This window comes from Oncorhynchus keta, chromosome 17 (assembly GCF_023373465.1).
Source record: "Oncorhynchus keta strain PuntledgeMale-10-30-2019 chromosome 17, Oket_V2, whole genome shotgun sequence".
Lineage (NCBI taxonomy): Eukaryota > Metazoa > Chordata > Actinopteri > Salmoniformes > Salmonidae > Oncorhynchus > Oncorhynchus keta.
In genome coordinates this window covers 48353078-48376325 of record NC_068437.1, presented here as the reverse complement: position 1 = coordinate 48376325, position 23248 = coordinate 48353078, and the positions used below count along the sequence as shown (strand labels likewise).

The 23248-nt window shown below is 42.2% G+C and overlaps 2 protein-coding genes across 8 annotated transcripts in view; both read right to left on the bottom strand.

Moving 5' to 3' along the window:
* LOC118396058 (copine-8-like) overlaps nucleotides 1-11848 on the bottom strand; it is a 75931-nt gene extending 64083 nt beyond the window's left edge. The window contains exon 1 of the mRNA XM_052466293.1: nucleotides 11721-11848. Coding sequence (XP_052322253.1) covers nucleotides 11721-11815 — 95 coding nt within the window. The 5' untranslated portion in view covers nucleotides 11816-11848. The remainder of the gene's footprint in view (nucleotides 1-11720) is intronic.
* A 2220-nt stretch (nucleotides 11849-14068) lies between these two features.
* Nucleotides 14069-23248, bottom strand: part of LOC118395967 (kinesin-like protein KIF21A) — a 79229-nt gene continuing 70049 nt past the window's right edge. For 4 of the 7 annotated variants that reach the window (XM_035790080.2, XM_035790081.2, XM_035790082.2 and 1 more), the window contains 8 exons: nucleotides 22236-22367; nucleotides 18728-18864; nucleotides 18448-18622; nucleotides 17998-18162; nucleotides 17596-17713; nucleotides 16853-17023; nucleotides 16153-16352; nucleotides 14069-16040 (listed from right to left, as the gene is read on the bottom strand). In XM_035790080.2, coding sequence (XP_035645973.1) covers nucleotides 15947-16040; nucleotides 16153-16352; nucleotides 16853-17023; nucleotides 17596-17713; nucleotides 17998-18162; nucleotides 18448-18622; nucleotides 18728-18864; nucleotides 22236-22367 — 1192 coding nt within the window. In that variant the 3' untranslated portion in view covers nucleotides 14069-15946. The remainder of the gene's footprint in view (nucleotides 16041-16152; nucleotides 16353-16852; nucleotides 17024-17595; nucleotides 17714-17997; nucleotides 18163-18447; nucleotides 18623-18727; nucleotides 18865-22235; nucleotides 22368-23248) is intronic. The other 3 variants (XM_035790083.2, XM_035790084.2, XM_035790086.2) reach the window with 1 other exon arrangement.

Here is a 23248-nt window from a genome sequence, read left to right as displayed (position 1 = left end):
AGAACTAGAACAAAGGAACCAGAGCACTAGAACTAGAATGCTGGAACTAGACTATTATAACATAACACTAAAACTAGTGCACGAGAACTAAAACACAAGAAATAGGGCATTAGCACTAGAACAAAAGAACTGGAACACTAGAACTAGAACACAAGAACTAGAGCACTAGCAATAGAACACAAGAAATTGAGCACTAGAACTAGGTCACTAGAACCCGAATACTACAACTAGAGCACTAGCACTAGAGCACTAGAACTAGAACAGTAGAACTAGAGCAGTATAACTAGGGAACTAGTATAAGAACACTAGATCTAGAGCACTAGCACTAGAACACTATAACTAGAACACTAGAACACAATAACTAGAGCCCTGGAACTAGAACACTAGATCTAGTGCCCTGGATCAAGAAGACTAGAACTAGGGTACAATAACTAGAGCACTAGAACTAGAACACTAGAACTAGAACACTAGAACTAGAGCACTAGAACACCGGAACACTAGAACTAGAGCACTAGAACACTTGAACTATAGCTAGAGAACTACAACTAAAACACAAGATCTAGAACACTAGAACCAGAACACTAGAACTAGAGCACTAGAACCAGAACACAAGAACTAGAGCACTAGCAATAGAACACAAGAAATGGAGCACTAGAACTAAGTCACTAGAATCCGAATACTACAACTAGAGCACTAGCACTAGAGCACTAGAACTAGAACAGTAGAACTAGAGCAGTAGAACTAGGGAACTAGTATAAGAACACTAGATCTAGAGTACTAGCACTAGAACACTATAACTAGAACACTAGAACACAATAACTAGAGCCCTGGAACTAGAACACTAGATCTAGTGCCCTGGATCAAGAAGACTAGAACTAGGGTACAATAACTAGAACACTAGAACTAGAACACTAGAACTAGAGCACTAGAACTAGAACACCGGAACACTAGAACTAGAGCACTAGAACACTTGAACTATAGCTAGAGAACTACAACTAAAACACAAGATCTAGAACACTAGAACCAGAACACTAGAACTAGAGCACTAGAACCAGAACACTAGAACACTAGAACTAGAACACCATAATTAATGCACTAGAACTAAAACACTAGAAAGTAGGCACTAGAACAAAAAATATAGAACAAGAACACTATAAATAGAAAACTATAACACAAGAACTACAACACTAGAACTAGAACAAAATAATTAGAGCACTAGAACTTGAACACAAGAACTTGAGCTCTAGAACTAGTGCACTAGAATGAGGTTACAAGAACTAGAACACTAAAGCTAGAAAACTAGAACACCACAACTAAAAAACTATAACTAGAGCACTAGAACTAGAACACTAGAACTACAGCACTGGAACTAGAATACTAGAACTAAAGCAGTAAAACTAGAACCCTAGAACTAGAACACTAGAAAACTAGAAATATAACACTTAAACTGGAACACAGGTACTAGAGCACTAGAACTACAACACTAGAACCAGAGCATGAGAACTAGAACACTGAAACTAGAGCACTAGAAAAAGACAAATGGAACACTAGAACTAGAACACTAGAACTAGAGCACTAGGACACTTGAACTAGAGCACTATAACACAACAACTAGAGCACTAGAACTAAAACACTAGAACTAGAACACTAGAACACTAGAACTAGAGCACTAGAACTAGAACACCGGACCACCTGAACTAGAGCACTAGAACACTTGAACTAGAGCTAGAAAATTAGAACTAAAACACAAGAACTAGAACACTAGAACTAGAGCACTAGAACAAGATCACTAGAACTAGAGCACTAGATCTAGAGCACTAGAACAAGAACACTAGAACTAGGGCACAATAACTAGTAGAATAATAGAACTAGGACACTGGAACACTATAGCTAAAGCAGTAGAACTAGAACCCTAGAACTAGAACACTAGAAAACTAGAAATATAACACTAGAACTAGAACACAGGTACTAGAGCACTAGAACTAGAACACTAGATCTAGAGCACTAGAACAAGAACACTAGAACTAGGGCACAATAACTAGAACACTAGAACCAGAACAGTAGAACTAGAAAACTGGAACACAAGAATAAGAGCACAGGAAATATAACACTAGAACCAGAACACTAGAACACTAGAACTAGAACACTAGAACTAGAACTTGAACTAGAACACTACAACTAGAGCACCAGAACAAGAACACAAGAAGTAGAACACTAGAACCAGAACACAAGAAGTAGAACACTAGAACTAGAAAACAAGCACACTAGAACAAAAGAACTAGAGCACTAGAACACTAGAACTAAACCACTAGAACGATAGCACTAGAACACTTGAACTAGAACACTTGAACTCGAGCACAAGAAGTAGAACACTAGAACCAGAACACAAGAAGTAGAACACTGGAACTAGAAAACAAGTACACTAGATCTAGAACACTAGAACAAAAGAACTAGAGCACTAGAACTAGAACACGAGAACTAAAACACTAGAACGATAGCACTAGAACTAGAGCATGAAATCTAGAACACTAGAACAAAAGAACTAGAACACTTGAACTAGAGCACTCGAACTAGAAAACTAGAACTAGAACAATAGACCACTAGAACTAGAACACTAGAACTAAAGCACTACAACTAGAACACTACAACTAAAGCGCTAGAAAAAGCTCACAAGAACTACAACACTAGAACTAGGACACTAGAATACTAGAACTAAAACACTAGAACGAGAGCACAAGAACTAGAACATTAGAACTAGAGCACTAGAACTAGAACACTAGAACGCTAGAACTGGAACACAAGAACTAGATAACAAAAAGTAAAATACTAGAACATTAGAACTAGAACACTAGAACACAAGAACTGGAACACTAGAAATAGAACACTAAAACTAGAACACTAGAACTAGAACACAAGAACTAGCGCACTAGAACTAGAGCACTAGAGCTAGAACTAGAGCACTATAACTTGAACCCAAGATCTTGAGCACTAGAACTAGAACACAAGAACTAGAGCACTAGAACTAGAAGACTAGAACTAGGGCACTAGAACACTATAACTAGAACACTATAACTAGAAAACTAGAACACTAGAACTGTAACACAAGAACTAGAGCACTAGAACTAGAGCACTAGAACTAGAGCACTAGAACAAGAACACTAGAACTAGACCACTAGAACTAGAACACAGGGACTAGAGGAGCAGAACTAGTGCCATGTGCTGAAATAAAAGGTGCCAGAAATGCTCCATATGGACAAAAAGCTTATTTCTCTGAAATGATGTGCACAAATTTGTTTACATCCCTGTTTGTGAGCATTTCTCTTTTGCCAAGATAATCCACCTGACAGGTGTAGCATATCAATAAACTGTTTGAACAGCATGATCATTACACAGGTGAACCTTTTGCTGGGAACAATACAAGCCCACTCTAATAAAAGGCCACTTTGTGCAGTTTTGTGAGACAACACAATTCCACAGATGTCTCAAGTTTTTAGGGAGCATGCAATTGGCATGTTGACTGCAGGAATGTCCCCCAAAGCTGTTGCCAGAGAATTTAATGTTAATTTCTCTACCAAAAGCCACCTCCAATGTCGTTTTAGAGAATTTGATGGTACGTCCAACAGGCCTCACAACCACATGCCACGTGTAACCACACCAGCCCAGGACCTCCACTTTTGGCTTCATCTGCTGGATCATCTGAGACCAGCCACCCGGACAACTGTTGAAACTGAGGAGCATGTATGTCTGTAATAAAGCCCTTTGTGGGGAAAAACTCATTCTGATTGGCTGGGCCTAGCTCCCAGTGGGTGGGCCTATGCCCTCCCAGGCCCACCCATGGCTGCGCCCCTTCCCAGTTATGTGAAATACATAGATTAGGGCCTAATGAATTTATTTCAATATACTGATTTCCTTATATGAACTGTAACTCAGTAAAATTGTTGCATGTTGAGTTTATATTTTTGATCAGTAAAGACTTAAGGCAAAACTAACTTGGCCACTCAGGAACATTCACTGTTTTCTTGGTAAGCAACACCAGTGTAGATATGGGCTTGTGTTTTAAGTTATTGCATTTATTTCCCAGTATCTGGTGGAAAGCAGACTGAACAAGGTTTTCCTGTAGGATTTTGCCTGTGCTTTATCCCCAGTCCTTAATAACGATTAAGAGCATTCCCATAACATAATGCAGCCACCGCTGTGGCTGAAAAGGTGGAGAGTGGTACTCAGTAATGTGTTGTATTGGATTTGCTCCAAATATAACACTTTGTATTCAAAACAAAAAGTGAATTGCTTTGCCAAATGTTTTGCGGTTTTAGTGCCTTGTTTCAAACAGGATAGATGTTTTGTAATATTTTTTATTCTGGACAGGCTATTGACTCAAGATATTTCAGCTTGTAATTTTTAATTCATTTGTAAACATTTAGAAAAATATTATGGGGTATTGTGTGGAGGCCAGTGACCACCAATCTCAATTTAATACATTTGAAATTCAGGCTGTAACACAACAAAATGTGGACAAAGTCAAGACGTGAATACCTTCTCACGGCACTGTATAGCTGTCACGTCACCGGCTTTCTAGCTGCTACCGATCCATGTTTCTGTTGCTACCGATCCATGTTTCTGTTGCTACCGATCCATGTTTCTGTTGCTACCGATCCATGTTTCTGTTGCTACCGATCCATGTTTCTGTTGCTACCGATCCATGTTTCTGTTGCTACCGATCCATGTTTCTGTTTCCTTTGTTACTTGATCCATGTTTCTGTTATTATTATTTCCGATCCATGTTTCTGTTGCCCTATTTAACCCTCTGATCCATGTTTCTTATTTCTACCCTCTGGTTCCATGTTTCTGTTTCTACCCTCTGATCCATGTTTCTGTTGCTTCCCTATCCATGTTTCTGTTTCCATTAGTTATGTCTTGAGTGTACACCTGGTTCCCATTAAGTTATTATTATTTCCCTATTTAACCCTCTGGTTCCCAGTATGTTATTATTATTTCCCTATTTAACCCTCTGGTTCCCATTATGTTATTATTATTTCCCTATTTAACCCTCTGGTTCCCAGTATGTTATTATTATTTCCCTATTTAACCCTCTGGTTCCCAGTATGTTATTATTATTTCCCTATTTAACCCTCTGGTTCCCATTAAGTTATTATTATTTCCCTATTTAACCCTCTGGTTCCCAGTATGTTATTATTATTTCCCTATTTAACCCTCTGGTTCCCAGTATGTTATTATTATTTCCCTATTTAACCCTCTGGTTCCCATTATGTTATTATTATTTCCCTATTTAACCCTCTGGTTCCCAGTATGTTATTATTATTTCCCTATTTAACCCTCTGGTTCCCATTATGTTATTATTATTTCCCTATTTAACCCTCTGGTTCCCATTATGTTATTATTATTTCCCTATTTAACCCTCTGGTTCCCAGTATGTTATTATTATTTCCCTATTTAACCCTCTGGTTCCCAGTATGTTATTATTATTTCCCTATTTAACCCTCTGGTTCCCAGTATGTTATTATTATTTCCCTATTTAACCCTCTGGTTCCCAGTATGTTATTATTATTTCCCTATTTAACCCTCTGGTTCCCAGTATGTTATTATTATTTCCCTATTTAACCCTCTGGTTCCCAGTATGTTATTATTATTTCCCTATTTAACCCTCTGGTTCCCAGTATGTTATTATTATTTCCCTATTTAACCCTCTGGTTCCCATTAAGTTATTATTATTTCCCTATTTAACCCTCTGGTTCCCAGTATGTTATTATTATTTCCCTATTTAACCCTCTGGTTCCCAGTATGTTATTATTATTTCCCTATTTAACCCTCTGGTTCCCATTATGTTATTATTATTTCCCTATTTAACCCTCTGGTTCCCAGTATGTTATTATTATTTCCCTATTTAACCCTCTGGTTCCCAGTATGTTATTATTATTTCCCTATTTAACCCTCTGGTTCCCATTATGTTATTATTATTTCCCTATTTAACCCTCTGGTTCCCAGTATGTTATTATTATTTCCCTATTTAACCCTCTGGTTCCCAGTATGTTATTATTATTTCCCTATTTAACCCTCTGGTTCCCAGTATGTTATTATTATTTCCCTATTTAACCCTCTGGTTCCCAGTATGTTATTATTATTTCCCTATTTAACCCTCTGGTTCCCAGTATGTTATTATTATTTCCCTATTTAACCCTCTGGTTCCCAGTATGTTATTATTATTTCCCTATTTAACCCTCTGGTTCCCAGTATGTGTTGTGCTTGATTGTTTCTGTTATGTGTTAGTCTTGCGGTTTAGGGTTTGTTATCCCTATGTGGATTTATTGTACTGTTTATTTTCCCAGAGTAAACTATGTTATTTTTTTACTCAGTTCTGTTTCCTTCGCTTGATTCAGTCCTCACCTATACACCACTGACAATAGCACACTGCTCAAGGAGTTTTCTGGAAATGATTTTGTAAAACTTGCACAATGCAATTTGGGGAGCAAGTTGACGACAGACAGAAACAGCCCGCTGTCCTTTCTCTCAAGTAAATAGTTATAATCACAAGGCTGGTGGGGCTTTAATGAGACCAAATGGCCCTTTTGAAAAGCTCATTAACGTAGTCACTAAGTGTGACCCCCTTGGGGCAGGGATTCTGGCCCCGTGCCACTCACCTAACTTTATAGTCCTGCTACTTCACTGTTACCCTGGAAACCACGTCATCTTTCTCTGCATCTGTCCTACAGATGAGGGATCTTAATTTGATCATTTTCTCACAACAAGTAAGTGATCCTGCAGCAACAAGAAATGTGAACTATAGTATGAACTATAACATAAATGAAAGGTCCAATACAGCCATTATCTCAATATCAAATCATTTCTGGGTTACAATTAAGTATCTTACTGTGATCGTTTTCAATTAAAATGGTCAAAAAGAAACAATGCCTTCTTTGCAAATTTTGTTAGGACTATCTGGGAGTGGTGTGAGTATGTGTATTTATTATGGATCCCCATTAGTTCTTGCCAAGGCAGCAGCTAAACTTCCTGGGGTTTATGGATCCCCATTAATTTCTGCCAAGGCAGCAGCTATTCTTCCTGGGGTTTATGGATCCCCATTAGTTCCTGCCAAGGCAGCAGCTATTCTTCCTGGGGTTTATTATGGATCCCCAAACAATTACAATACATTCATAACAGATTTCCCAACACACTAGCTGTGTGCCATCAGGCCCCTACTCAACTACCACATCTACAACACAACATCCCAAAAACTGTAGGACAGTTCCTGCAACAGGGTGATCAAATTAAGATTCTATACCTACATATGATCCAGCTCTTGTGTGATTTAGGCCCCTGGAGCCTCTATGCTCTGGGTTTTGGACCATTTAACCTTTTGTGGCCTTTACATTACATCCGGCAGTGTTAATGTTTTGCTCAGGTCTATTAGCTCACTGGCAAATTGCAACAAGACTAGGGGACCTGGGCACCTCTATGACAAATCAGGGCCTTGTCACACACTGATCTGTTTCACCTGTCCTTGTGCTTGTCTCCACCCCCTCCAGGTGTCGCCCATCTTCCCCACTTATCCTCTGGGTATTTACACCTGTGTTTTCTGTCGGTCTGTGCCAGTTTGTTGTTCAAGTCAACCAGCGTTTTGTCTCTGCTCCTGGTTTTCCCCCATTCTTCTCTTTTTCTTGTCCTCCTGTTTTTTGACCTTGACCTCTGCCTGTCTGCCGTCCTGTACCTTGGCCCTACTCTGGATTATCGACCCCTGCCTGCCTTGACCTGTCATTTGCCTGCCCCTGTTGTTACAATAAACATTGTTACTTCACACAGTCTACACTTGGGTCTTACCTTGATTCCTGACAGTACAAACTGGCCATGACTGACCCAGCAGACTTGGACCACCTCCGCAACGCCATCTCCTCCCAAGGAGCCACCATTGGTAGGCATGAGGAGTTGTTTCGCGGTCTGATGGAAGGGTTCCAGGCCGTGGCAGAACATCATGACCTAGCATTGGATGCATTGCGTGAAAAATTCTGTGGGTTGCCTACTAGGCACACGACCACGACGGTAACCTCCCAGCCCCTCTGTAACCCGGCTGGTAGCAACGCCATCACCCCTTCAAGAGACATATCTCATTTGTTGGAGTGAGTACACTCCATGCCACCCTGCTGTGGGGCGACCAGTTCAAGTCTCTCCTGGTACTCATCGACTCGGAGGCTGTTAAACTGGCGTCCGAGGTAGTCAACCCCTCTCCATTCCCATGGGAGTTAGAGCGCTGGACGGGCGCTCTATTGGCTGGGTCACGCACCAGACCACCCCCGTCAACCTACGAGTGTCGGGGAACCACAACGAGACGATCCAGTTCCTGCTGGTTAAGTCTCTGCAGGTTCCTGTGGTATTGGGATTCTCTTGGCTCCAGTGTCTTGTTTGTTCAAGTCAACCAGCTTTTTGTCTCTGCTCCTGTTTTTCCCCAGTCTCTTTTTCTCGGCCTCCTGGTTTTTGACCTTAGCCTCGACCTCTGCCTGACCTGAGCCTGCCTGCCATTTTGTACCTTGGCCTCTACTCTGGATTATAGACCCCTGCCTGCCATTTGCCTGCCATTTGCCTGCCCCTGTTACAATAAACATTGTTACTTCACACAGTCAGCACTTGGGTCTTAGCTTGATTCCTGATAGGCCTGTATATAAGGATTGAAATAGCAATGTGGGCCCTCCCACAATTGTCAGATACTGACGTCAATATTGATATCTCACCCCCAAGAGTCAATGTATAATTCCAATAATGCTCACATGTAAAGAGTAAACCACACACTGAACAGTTAAACCTTTAGTAGGCCTATTCTCAAGACTCTCTGTCAGAGCCACTCTGAGGCAACCTGATTTGATGAGACATAGAAAAACTGCTCCTTTCTAAATCTGCACTAACTATCAAAATGAGCACTGTAGAATAGTGCTGCTTCTAAATTGTAGGGGTATTCTGTACAGAGAGAAATTCACAGTACGCATAGATTAGGAGACAGGGAGTGTCTCCATTCATTCATTCCTACCTATGGTGACATATTGACCCAGCAGCTCCACGAGGATCTAAAGTCCCTGAAGGTTGGGATCCCTGCTCAATACAGCCACATCACAACATGTCAATTCTTCAATAGGATACCCTTTCATACCCTTTCTGCTTCTTGTCTGCCCAAAGGTCTCCCATAATACGACTGTCTCCCTCCTGCAGCTCAGAGCATCCAGATGACAGCATCCCAATCTAGGCTAACACTTTCTCAAGTGGACACTTTCAAAACAGAAATCTCTCTTACAGAGGCATCATGCACCTCCTTTTTTTGAAAGGACACTGACTGACATCTGAATGAATTATGCATAAAGTAAACTAGGCTATATCTTTGTATATTTAAACAGTACTTTCAGTGTACAAGTGGATACATCAGAGGGGGCATGTGCCACTTCTTTTGAAACGTTTCATAATAAAGAATCAAAGCTCTTTTGATCCTTAAGGCCCTGAAGCCACAAGCCTCTTGAGCACATATCTAGACACACGACGTGAACTATATTACTGGGAGATGGTGATCAAGGGTGATAGTCCCTCATGAATCAACTATAAGTCTGTGTCCCAAATGGCACGCTATGGGCCCTGGTAAACGGTACATAGGAAATAGGGTGCCGTGTGGAATGCAGACAAAATCATGATTGTCACTGCCAGGGTTGGCTGCTGTGGCAGCAGATTGGAGATATGTTTCAGATTTTTATTTTATTAGGATCCCCAATGGCATCTGCTATTATTACTGGGGTCCTACACATAACGAAAAAGGCATTACAGACAACATACTTTACAATTTACATACATTTAAAAAAATTAACATGTAGTGTGTGTGTGTGTGTGTGTGTGTGTGTGTGTGTGTGTGTGTGTGTGTATCTATCAGTTACACATGCATGTCAGTACATTGACATCTTACAGTAATTGAGTCTGAACTAATCAATGTATCCATTCACTGTTCTGCTTTACGACACTGCATGGCATGCTGATGATTCTGGGTTAATTGACTGAAAGGTCCCCTTGAAGGACTTAACTCCTGTCCTATTTGGTGTCCTGTGTGAATTTAAGTGTGCTCTCTCTAATTCTCTCCTTTCTTTCTCTCTCTCGGATGACCTGAGCCCTAGGACCATGCCCCAGGACTACCTGACATGAGGACTCGCTGTCCCGAGTCCACCTGGCCATGCTGCTGCTTCAGTTTCAACTGTTCTGCCTTACTATTATTCGACCATGCTGGTCATTTATGAACATTTGAACATCTTGGCCATGTTCTGTTATAATCTCCACCCGGCACAGCCAGAAGAGGACTGGCCACCCCACATAGCCTGGTTCCTCTCTAGGTTTCTTCCTAGGTTTTGGCCTTTCTAGGGAGTTTTTCCTAGCCACCGTGCTTCTACACCTGCATTGCTTGCTGTTTGGGGTTTTAGGCTGGGTTTCTGTACAGCACTTTGAGATATCAGCTGATGTACGAAGGGCTATATAAATAAATTTGATTTGAATTTGATTTGATTACCATTCTATGTCAAAACTTTAAGGGGTGGTCATAGGAGTCCTGAGATAACTATCATCATCAAGACCCAGCTATAAACCATCGTATATGACTGTAAACAATGTCATACAATATGCACTTCAACATAAATAGAAAATAGACAGTATCACAATGTACAACCCCTCTCAATTAAGTCACCACAAAGAGCATAGCAACCGCATTCCTTTTAAAAATACATCCAAAACAACCTCATAACTACGTAGGCTATTTATCCATTCTATACACCGCCACAAGAATAAACATAGGCAGAATAAAAGGTCAGTTTGGCTTAAAGAAACAAGCTGTAATGGCGATCTGCTATTCAGCACCATTGAAGCGGAAAGCGACAGAATGTGAATCAGAATTCGGAAGTTCAGCACCACATGAGTGGACAGAGACCGTCTCATGTGCACCGTGCAGCCACTACCACTCAGAGAATTCCCGTGTGTGTGTGTGTGTGTGTGTGTGTGTGTGTGTGTGTTAAATGATGTCCACAGTGAGTCTTGTGACTGACCGTGTGACCAACCAGCCGCGGAAGCATCACCTCATTCTGGTAGAAGGAACTCCGCGAGGACCCCGGGCTGAAGGAGGCGCGTGGCTCTTACGCAACATGGAGCCAGAGCCAGCCAGATGCGGCTCCAGTTGTACTTGTATCTGACTGGAAGTCACATCTCTCCGGGGAGATGCAGTTAAAGCATCCATAAATTATCTCAGTTGCATCATCCATTTTCTGGACTGCGGTTTGTTTAGTTAATTGGAGCCCAAAGGGAAGCCCGAGAGCTTTTCACGTTTGGAAACACTAAAAACCACGTTGTTCTACGGTCATGAACTTGATTTAAACATTCCTCAAATGTTACCTTGATTGATAAACCTATAAAGCAATAATGATAATGGTGAAACTGACAGATATATTGAAATGTTTATCATTTGGTTAATGATTAACAGACGTTTGTTTTCTGGCCACATAAAATAAAATGAATTATTAGTGCTAGAATGCTTGATGGAAATATATTGAAAACTTGACTAATTCTAGACACTAAACTATTTATATTTTGCTGTACGCCAATCATCATAAGCACCGTTCTCCATAGTCTTAAACTGCAAGCATTCCGATTCCACTTAATAGCAATGTGAAGGAATGCTGAAAGAGCCCATCTAGCCTACTCACCGACACGACACAGTGAGCTCAACTTTGGTGGCGGGAATGGCAGCGGTGAACGGGTCAAAGTCTCCAATACACGCCATATTCATAAAGCTACTCATCGTCGAAATCTCCCGTTAAACAGTCCCTTTTCGTTCGTATAAAAGAAGGAAGCAACCGTTAAAACGGTGCGCTGCTTAGGGTCGCGGTTGCATGAGGAAGCGAGAGGAGTGTTGCCCACAACAGCCCAGCGTCATGTGTGACTGTTGAAAGATTCATCTCATTCTAGGATGCAGAGCTGAGAACGAGGTACTAGCCTATTATATGGGTGATAGTGCGGAGGGTGGGAAGCTCACAAGGTCTGCCTAAACACTTGCAGAAATAACATTTAAAAAAATAAAAAGACAACACATTATAGGAGGCCTAAAGGCTACTGTGCTAATGTTTTTAGGCAGCCATTGCAAATGCTTTATTGCATAAATTAACGTAAGGATTTGTAGCCTGATAATGCTTTGAAAGTATCTACTGAATGATAATACATTACAAAGAAAGACATCCTCGAGGAACACATTTCTTTGACACTACAAGGGCATCATGGGCCACCTGGTTTTCATTGCCACTCTCTGGACCTTTCCAAATAAAACAATTTGCTGTCAAGACATTGAGTGTCCACCTGGTTTCATCTCAAAATAGTATAGCAGGTTGATTAAATCATATTGCACGCCAGCACACACAGTTATCCGCTTGCTTGGGTTTTGACAGCGATGAAAGTGAGGAAGACAGGCGCACCAAAGCCAGGTGAGAAGAGACCACCTGAGCAAATCGCTCAATTAACAAGTGACTGATTTCTCAACCAGACGCAGCAGCCCAGTGAGCTGAAATAGGAACACCTGCGTCAAATTAGATTATAGTTTAGTCTTAAATTAGCGTTTTAATCAGTGTGCCCAATTGCTGATTGATTGCCAAAACGTCTTATCTTCAGGCGCAGTTGCTGAAGCCCAGGGTCTTGATCTTTTATATCCTGAGACAGAATGGCTTGATCCAATCTGCCATTTACATTAAAACACGTTCAATGGGTTTATTACTTTAAAGCCATAATCTGGAGTTTGTGTTTTGGGCCAAGGTCATTCCCGACAAGGCTGCAGCTAGTCGCTATAAAGTAATCCTTCTCACCCCCCCCCCTTAAAAGATTTAGATGCACTATTGTAAAGTGGCTGTTCCACTGGATGTCATAAGGTGAATGCACTAATTTGTAAGTCGCTCTGGATAAGAGCGTCTGCTAAATGACTTAAATGTAAATGTCTATCGGATGTTCTGCGGTGCTGAATTTGGGAACTCCCCTATCGCCTCTGCCCATGGTTCTGAAGGGCATTATGCACTTAAGTCAACATGCTCTGTAAATACTGTAGGGTAAGAAAGCTATCGTTTCAACAACAAAAAATATAGTCACTATACAGATCATTCAATTGAAAACATTATACACTTTGTCTAGTAACTATTGGTTATAACATGTATTCATTCCTAAGTCTATAACTAATTTATTCACTTATTTTTGTTTTACCAGAAATTCAATTGTCAACACACGTAGGCTACCAATGTGTTCTATTCTGAAAATCAAACAATATTCTCTGCGATAAAATCATCATGAGCAAAATCACAGCTGTTAAATAATTTACGGTACAATTTCTATTGCAAAGGGCATACTACAAACTGAGACACGGAACCGGAAATTCAGAGACCTTTGCTTTACTCTGTAGTTCAAAAATATTGACCTACACCCTGAAATTGAATGTCATATCATCACAAATACAATCAGTTAAACATGCCGTAGAAACATTTAGGGACGTTTTTTCATTGAGTTCAGGACTAGCCTTATCTGTCTCTGAGAAACTAGCCCTTACGTGCAGCAATCATTGATCTAGTTCAGTACCGATTATTTTATGACAATAGTCATTTTGAAAATAGTCTGAGATATGGTTCTGATTTTCCGGATGAGTTACAAGTAAATAACAGTTTTCCCTTGGATGTTTGTGTTCCAACATTGTATTGTAAGCAATGAGGTCATTACAATGTACAGCTAGCCATTCTGTGCCTTGCTTGTTGAATAATTACAAGTTACACTACTGCCATCTAGAGGATACATCTGGTTAGTATTTTTAAAATAAAATGCTATTTTGAAACCCTGCTCCCTTCCAATAAGCATAGCTTTTTCACGTAGGTGAACCGCAATGAGGTAAAAACCTTACTTTCACTTATCCAATCAGGTTCGTAGATCAGTGAGTACTATAGCTCCAATCCCTGTAGTGCACTTCTTCATCAGTGCTCTCCCCTCACCCTCCCTCAAAATAAACAGACCAAGATGTCCACACATAGGGTGGTTTTTGAAGGATGACATTTATTTCACCAGGCATCTGACATCAGAACTGCTACAGTACAGAGTCAGACATTTTGGGGAGGGCCATCTACAGTTAAACCCCAGAGGGGAACCCAGGATTGGTTTTAATACATACAGTTTAACAGAACAAGAGAATCAGGGCTGCATCTGAAATTGCACCCTATTCCCTATATAATGCACTAGCTTTTGACCAGGGTCCATAGTGCTATGTACAAAAGTAGTGCACTATATAGGCAATAGGGTGCAATTTCAGACTCAGACCAGGAAACATAACAGGCTGACACAGGGTCAGGGAGAGAGGCTCTGTTCAAAAGCATTAAGAGTGCTGTTAGAACACCGTCTCCGAACTATGGTCCTCAGTTTCCCTTGTGGAGCGAGTTTTGGTGATCAACAATGCTAACCTTCAGTTGATTTCATCATACAATACTGTTAACATATAGATCATGTGTTGCTGGCTGCTGCTACTTGTCCTTTAACATTCAATAGTCCCAGCAGACACAATTAATTATTTGACAGTTAGTTCAGCTTACACCATAGTTGGGGTCAATTCCATTTGAAATCTAGTAAATTTAGGAAGTACACAAAAATGTAATCTCTAATTTGTATTACTTTCTGAATTGACCACAGCCCTGGCTCACAGCAATCACAAATATGGCAGTTGTAATGTGCAGTAAAACTGGCACACAGGATACAACCACCACACACGGGGGACTTCCAGGACCAGGATAGGAGGCTTACAGTACAGGCACAGGTAAACGGCTCCTCTCCTCCTCACACTTTACATTATTATATACAGTACGTAACTACGGTTACCATGTGGACCTCACCTGGGGTCCAGAACAGAAGACCTCTATGGGTCAAAGGTGAGCAAACAACTTAGCAGCACAGGCGTTAGGTTAGTTCACAACTTTTAGAGGGAGGGTGTGGTAACAGCATTAAGAGGAGAATCGTACATTACTACATAGATATAAATTATGAGCAGTGGACGAGTGAGTGAAGACAGTCAGTGTATCCTCAAAGAGACATTGTATTTGCACATAGAGTCAGTAAGGATTACGTGTAAATACGAAGATAGCAGACAGAAGGTAACTGACTGAAGGCGTTTTCCAAGTGGTTACAAGAGTATTGTTAGTTAGTGTATCCAGTTGACAGGTTGACAAGTGTAAGACAAGTTTCACAATTTGGTCAGCTACAATAAGTGGGAGCTGAATTCGAAGCAAAATAACATTTAAACCAAGCGGTGATTTAAGGGGGTGCGGTGATTTGTCAGTTGACATAAAGCCACATTGATATCAGATAAGGAGGGACAGTGGTTCTGCTTACAGTGCTTCTGTTCCTTTGCTGTGCCACTGGAGAACCTGGTCCAGGTCTTGTAGGCCAGCTACAGAGCCCAGTGGCCAGCTACAGAGCCCAGTGGCCCACCCATCCTCTTTTCCTCCTCTCCGCACCACTCGCCTTCATTAACTCCCCCAGCCCAGAAAGACCCTAATCTGCCTCTATATATGTGTGTGTGTGTGTGTGTCTAAATATGACCCTTGTGGGCTTACTATATACTTAATATGAGCTGAGAGGGAAAGATGTCTACCAAGCAAACAGATAATTTATTCTGCACAAGTCAGTGCAACTGCCAGGCAGGTTAGACTAGATACATTTCCCTAAGGATACATCTATCTCACTCTGGAGAAAGACTACAGCTACTTTTGCTGAGATAAGATTCCAATCCTGCGGGCTTGCACAGTTTTCATGGTTACAATATGTGGGAGCTGGGGGGGTGGTCTCCAAGGTGAAAGGTCAGAGGTAAAAGTGCTAGTCAGCAGCGTCCAAGGTTAAGGGTCACGACGGGAGGTCACAGCCATGTTCAGTTATTGGCCACCTCGTCAGTGGTGTCCGCCGTTATCTCCAAGGTGCTGTCGAGTCCCCCCCGGGCACGCCAGATCTTCACTGTTCGATCACTATCAAATTACAGAGCAGAAAAACAGTGTCACTGCAATGGCTGCATCCAGGCCCTTGTGTGTGTGTGTGTGTGTGTGTGTGTGTGTGTGTGTGTGTGTGTGTGTGACTCACTCAGATGCTGTGAAGAGGTGGCTGCTGTTGGTGGAGATGCCGTTGATGGGGCTCTCATGGCCCTTGAGTTCCCCCAGGGCCCCCAGCGTGTCTGTGTGCCAAAGCTTGAGCACCCCTCCTCTACAGCCGCTCAGCAGGGCCGGAGAGCCAGGCACCACACCCAGGGCACACACCCAGTCACGGTGGGCATTGGGCACTAGCTGTTAGACATACAGACAACTTAGTACATACAGACTCCGTTTCCCATTCAACTAGTTTTCGGGTAGCAGTGTTTATCAAATAACTTCCCATTTAAAATACCTGCCCCTCACTTCAAGCACCACCTCCCCAAAAGTATGATTCACCAAAATAGTCAGTGACACTTCTTCCTCTGTTACACAGATGAGCATTTATTGTCATGAATCTTCCCCTGGAAGTCGCTGACTGGAAAAGTCATAATCTCTCATTTTAAACCTAACCCTCAATGAAGAAAACTCATTTAAAACCTAACCCTCAATGAAGAAAACTCATTTTAAACCTAACCCTCAATGAAGAAAACTAATTTTAAACCTAACCCTAAATGAAGAAAACTAATTTTAGTTTGCATACATTTGTACAAATAGCCAATTCTAACTTTGCAGCTGGCCCATCTAGAAGAAATCTCTCAGTTCTGGCTCCAGGGCAAGATTCATGCCAATAAACATCAATCTGTATCTCTTACCTGCAGTAGGTCTTTGCGGGCTAGGTCCCACTTCTTAATGCCGTTGTCCCTGGAGCCACTGAAGAGGACGTCCCCCTGCACCACCAGGGACTCGATACCATCGTAGTGGGGAGGCTCAAAGTTGTGTGTGGGGCCAATAGCACCCAGGGCCCCCTCTGCCACGTCAAACATCTGAAACAGACAGCCCATAAACAGCACTACTCAAGTCACAGCAGAGAATCAGCTAGATTAATTCGTATTACATAGAAAACAAATACAAAATCCAACACGATCCATAGGCAAACATGAAACAACATGCAGAAAATGGTCTCTGACTGAAAGGTCAACACAATAAGTCATTCAGAGATATCGTGTGTGTTAAATTCTTTTCTACAATGAATATAGAACCCACCCTCACACACACCGTAACCCAGCCCCACACACCGTAACCCAGCCCCACACACCGTAACCCAGCCCCACACACCATAACCCAGCCTCACACACCATAACCCAGCCTCACACACCATAACCCAGCCCCACACACCATAACCCAGCCCCACACACCATAACCCAGCCCCACACACCATAACCCAGCCTCACACACCATAACCCAGCCTCACACACCATAACCCAGCCTCACACACCATAACCCAGCCTCACACACCATAACCCAGCCTCACACACCATAACCCAGCCTCACACACCATAACCCAGCCTCACACACCATAACCCAGCCTCACACACCATAACCCAGCCTCACACACCTTGATGTAATGGTCCTTGGAGCCGCTGATGACCAGATCCTGACCGTTCCCGCTCTGGTCCACAGTCAGACACATGACTGGACCCAGGTGACCAGTCAGCTTCCCTGTAGATACAAATCTGACCAAGAGAGAGAGAGAGAGTATTGGGATTTAATATGATAGCAAATCTTCTGAGATGCATTGCGTTCCTGCAAGAAAGACAACTTGGAATGACAACACTCACTGAGAGAACAGGTACAAGCTCTACCACAGATCAGCAAGTATCGACATTCAATACAAGCCGTAGCCTCTATCAAAGATCTGCACATTATAGTAGTGAGAAAGAGAGAATTGTTCTGAAGACAGAGCCCTTTTCTGGACTTGGCTCTGACAAAATGACTGCCATGCTGTGCTATAGCGTACCTTCCTACGTCCCAGACTCTGACAGAGTTGCCGGCGGCGGCGTACAGGACAGAGCCGCTGGGGTTGAGGGCAATCTGGTTGATCTGGTTCTCTCCTGCCGGGATGGTGACAGTCCGGTTGGTGCTGGACGCACAGGCATCGCCAGGAGTCACCTGACCAGAAGACCTGTAGAATATGATGAATCTGTTAAACACTTCATTCTATCCGACAAATGACCTACAAATCCAGGTAGATGCAGGTAGATCGTCAAGTAATTAACCCCAGATTGTCTTTATTAACAACAGGTGTTGTAACACTTGCACTGGTGTTATGATTGAGTCAAGTTAATCATATACTGGTGCTACAGATGTCATATTGTGTAGCCTGTGCCCCCCAAAATGGTTATGGTGTTGACCCTCTTATGGCGTTGACTTTACGGTGTTGACACTGTTTCTGTTTCCCGACACTCACGTGAGGGTGCGGATGCACTTGGCTGAGTCTCGGATGTCCCAGACCTTGATGTAGGAGGTGGAGACGGTGAAGACCAGGCTGGAGCTGTAGCGGACTGACACCACATTGTTGTGGTGACCTGCCAGGGACATGATCTCCTGACCCGTTACCAGGTTCCACACCTTACACGTACGGTCTGGAAGGATAACAACAACAAGACATGAGACATTATTGATCTGTGATCAATTAAAGTGATCCACTGATGAAGGTGAGTGAGGAAGAGAAGTGGACAGAGACTGACCTTTGGAGCCGGTGAAGAGGAGGTCATCAGTAGAGTCGACACACAACACCGCTTTAGTGTGACCCTCAGCCACGTGGACACACTGTAGTGTTGCTGACCGACTGCCCTTTGAAGAGGGCACTGGGTTGATTACCCCTCTAGAGAGGAAGAAACCACACACACACACACAGATGTCAATAGCAGGGTCAGAGAAAATGGTGACCGGTTTCCGCCTACCACTGCAGGCACACATTTACACGCCAGTTAGCAACATGCTGCAAATGAAAGTAAAAAACGAAGTTCCCAAAGTGACAAGAACAGTCAGGCTAACAAGAGCAGAACGGAACCATACAAAGGACATCACACTGCCTGAGACACGGGGCAGACAAGTAGATGTTGGTGGCGTAACTGGCAGAGATTTTCAATAGAGCTGAAAGTAACATTTTGTCCTTCATATAAACACAATCCTTCTACAATGACAGTACTTTCACTTGAAACTTTAATTCTTGTTCTTGAATAAAAGTTGTTGGGTGACAACAACAAAAAAGTCGTTGTGCAGGTAGGGACACACCAGATAAAGCGCACCGTGTGACTGTGTAAGAAAATGACATAGGTGGAGACTTTATCCACGCTATGTGAACAGAAGGAAAATAGATAATTGGAAAGGAAATCTGAGGAAAATGCTTAAGAAATTCTACCAACACATGTCCTGTGCTACACGTGGATAGAAGACACTTGATCATTGTTACTCTCCCTTCCGGGACGGCTATAAGGACCTCCTCCACCTCCCCTTCGGCAAATCAGAACACGCCTCCATTCTGCTCTTCCAGAAACTTAAACAGGAAGCACCCATGGTAAGGACTGTTCAAAGCTGGTCTGACCAATCAGAATCTATGCTACAGCTCAGCCTTCAACACAATAGTGCCCTCCAAGATCATCACTAACTTCCTGACGAGGCGACCCCAGGCGGTGAAGGTAGGCAACAACACCTCAGCCACACTGATCCTCGACACACGCTGATCCTCAACACGAGGACCCCACAGGGGTGTGTGCTCAGCCCCCTCCTGTTCATCCACCTCAATCATCAAGTTTGTTGATGACACCAGCGGTAGGCCTGATTATTAACAATGACAACACAGCCTACAGGGAGGAGTCGAGAGTCCTGGCTGAGTGGTGCCAGGAAAATAACCTCTCCCTCAACGTCAACAAAACAAAGGTGTTGATCTTGGACTACAGGAGACAGCAGAGTGAGCACACCTCTATCCACATCCTGCAACATCATTTTGTTGAAATGTCATTTGATCTCTGAGAAATTAAGCTAATCGATTACTCACTTCATATGTACATACTGTATTCTGGACATAGCTCATCCTATATAACTACTGCTGTACATACAGTATTTTTCCTACTTATATATTGTCCATACACACACACACCACATAGCATTTTGTTGCACCTGCTTTAAAATCTGCTAATCTGTGTATGCGACAAATAAACTTTGATTATCAATCATCTCTTGTGGGTGTGGGAAATGGAAGGTGATCTAGAACAGGACAGGGGAATTCTGTGGACAATAAAGTTTTCTAAAAATGTAAATCTTGCTAGAGGAGAGGTGACAAAGTGTCATGAGTGGTTTAGATGTAGCTCCTAACGGCAGTTGAGAGAGAGCTCACCAATCCCAATATCATAGCCTACCTAATGTGTGCAGCATACCTGTAAACAATAGATGTGATTGGTCACTTGACCAAGGCCTCCTTCTTGCTCATAACATTTGTTGTATAGACTATAACTAACTTTTTGAACTAAAAGCAATGGTCATTACTTATTCAATGCGTATAACTTAACTATAAATGTATGCTTATTACTTATAACTTACAATGCTGTGATAAAGTATTTGCCCCATTCCTGATTTCAATTTTTTTTGCACATTTGTCACAGATCAAACACATTTTAATATTACACAAAGATAAAACAAAATGCAGTTTTTAAGTGATGATTTTATTTATTAAGGGGGAAAAAACTACCCAAACCTTCATGGCCCTATGTGAAAAAGTAATTGTCCCCTAAACCTAATAACTGGTTGTGCCACCCTCAGCAGCAACAACTGCAGTCAAGTGTTTGTGATAACTGGCAATGAGTCTTTCACATCGCTGTGGAGGAATTTTGACCCACTCGTCTTTGCAGAATTGTTTTAATTCAGCCACATTGGAGGGTTTTCGAGCGTGAACCACCTTTTTAAGGTCATGCCACAGCATCTCAATCGGATTCAAGTCCGGACTTTGACTAGGCCCACTCCAAAACCTTTTTGTCCTGCTGCAGAACCCAAGTGCGCTTCAGCTTGAGGTCACGAACTGATGACCGGACATTCTCCTTCAGGATTTTTTGGTAAAGAGCAGAATTCATGGTTCCATCAATCACAGCAAGTCATCCAAGTCCTGAAGCAGCAAAGTAGCCCCAGACCATCACACTACTACTACCACCATATTTGACTGTTGGTATGATGAGCTTTTTCTGAAATGCCAGATGTAATGGGACGCACACCTTCCAAAAAGTTCAACTTTTGTCTCGTCAGTCCACAAATTATTTTCCCAAAAGTCTTGGGGATCATCAAGATGTTTTTTTTTGCCAGAAGTGAGATGAGCCTTTATGTTATTTTTGGTCAGCAGTGGTTTTTGCCTTGGAACTCTGCCATGGATACCATTTTTGCCCAGTCTCTTTCTTTCTTTCTTTCTTTCTTATTTATTTTTAAAATTGTATTTATCCATTATTTTACCAGGTAAGTTGACTGAGAACATGTTCTCATTTGCAGCAACGACCTGGGGAATAGTTACAGGGGAGAGGAGGGGGCCAATTCTAAACTGGGGGTTATTAGGTGACCATGATGGTTTGAGGGCCAGATTGGGAATTTAGCCAGGACACCGAGGTTAGCACCCCTACTCTTACGATAAGTGCCATGGGATCTTCAATGACCTCAGAGAGCCAGGACACCAGTTTAACATCCCATCCGAAAGACGGCACCCTACACAGGGCAGTGTCATTGGGGGCATTGGGATATATATATATTTTTTTAGACCAAAGGAAAGAGTGCCTCCTACTGGCCCTCCAAAACCACTTCCAGCAGCATCTGGTCTCCCATCCAGGAACTGACCAGGACCAACCCTTGTCAGACAGGTTCTATTTAAGTGATTTCTTGATTCAACAGGTCTGGCAGTAATCAGGCCTGGGTGTGGCTAGTGAAATTGAACTCCGCTTTCCAAAAAATGTGATTAACCACAGTAAATTCATGATTTAACAAGGGGGGGGGGGGTTACTTTGTCACATAGGGCCAAGAAGGATCGGAAAATGTTATTTATTAAGGGAAAAAGGCTATCACTTAAAAACTGCATTTTGTGTTTACTTGGGTTATCTTTGTGTAATATTAAAATGAGTTTGATGATCTGAAACATTTCAGTGTGACAAATGTGCAAAAACATAAGACATCAGGAAGGAGGCAAATACTTTATCACAGCACTGTATGTCTTCCTCTTACTTATCCTGCGGTCTGTCTGCTCTCTCCAGACACCCTGTCAGACGTACAAATACGTTGCCTTGGCTACGAGGACGGGTGGAGGGGGAGGATGGGGGAGACGGGGTGCTGGCGTCCGAGTTCCTCGTCTCACAGCTGGTACAATGGACAGGGAGGCCGAGGCTCAGTTTACATACATAAGCAGAGGACAAGTCAGTTGCCTTTGAACTGAGTGTGTACAGTGTACAAGTTCTCTCACACACACGCACCCCAGTGGAAATGCACATTCATGGACACACACACACACACACACACACACACACACACACACACACACGGTCCAAAGTTTTTCATTTTTTAAATGACCATTTTCATCATTGTATAATAATAGTGAAGACATCAAAACTATGAAATAATACATATGAAATCATGTAGTAACCAAGAAAGTGTTAAATATATTTTATATTTGAGATTCTTCAAATAGCCACCCTTTGCCTTGATGACAGCTTTGCACACTCTTGGCATTCTCTCAACCAGCTTCATGAGGTAGTCACCAGGAATGCACTTCAATTAACAGATGTGCCTTCTTAAATTTGTAATTTGTAAAATTTGTGGAAATTCTTTCCTTCTTAATGTGTTTGAGCCAATCAGTTGTGATGTGACAAGGTATACAGAAGATAGCCCTATTTGGTAAAAGACCAAGTACATATTATGGCAAGAACAGCTCAAATAAGCCAAGAGAAACGGCAGTCCATCATTACTTTAAGACATGAAGGTCAGTCAATACGGAACATTTCAAGAACTTTGAAAGTTTCTTCAAATGCAGTTGCAAAAACCATCAAGCACTATGATGAAACTGGCTCTCATGAGGACCGCCAGAGGAATGAAAAACTCAGAATTGCCTCTGCTGCAGAAGATAAGTTCATTAGAGTTACCAGCCTCAGAAATTGCAGCCCAAATAAATGCTTCACGGTAATAGACATATCTCAATATTGACTGTTCAGAGAAGACTGTGTGAATCAGGCCTTCATGGTCAA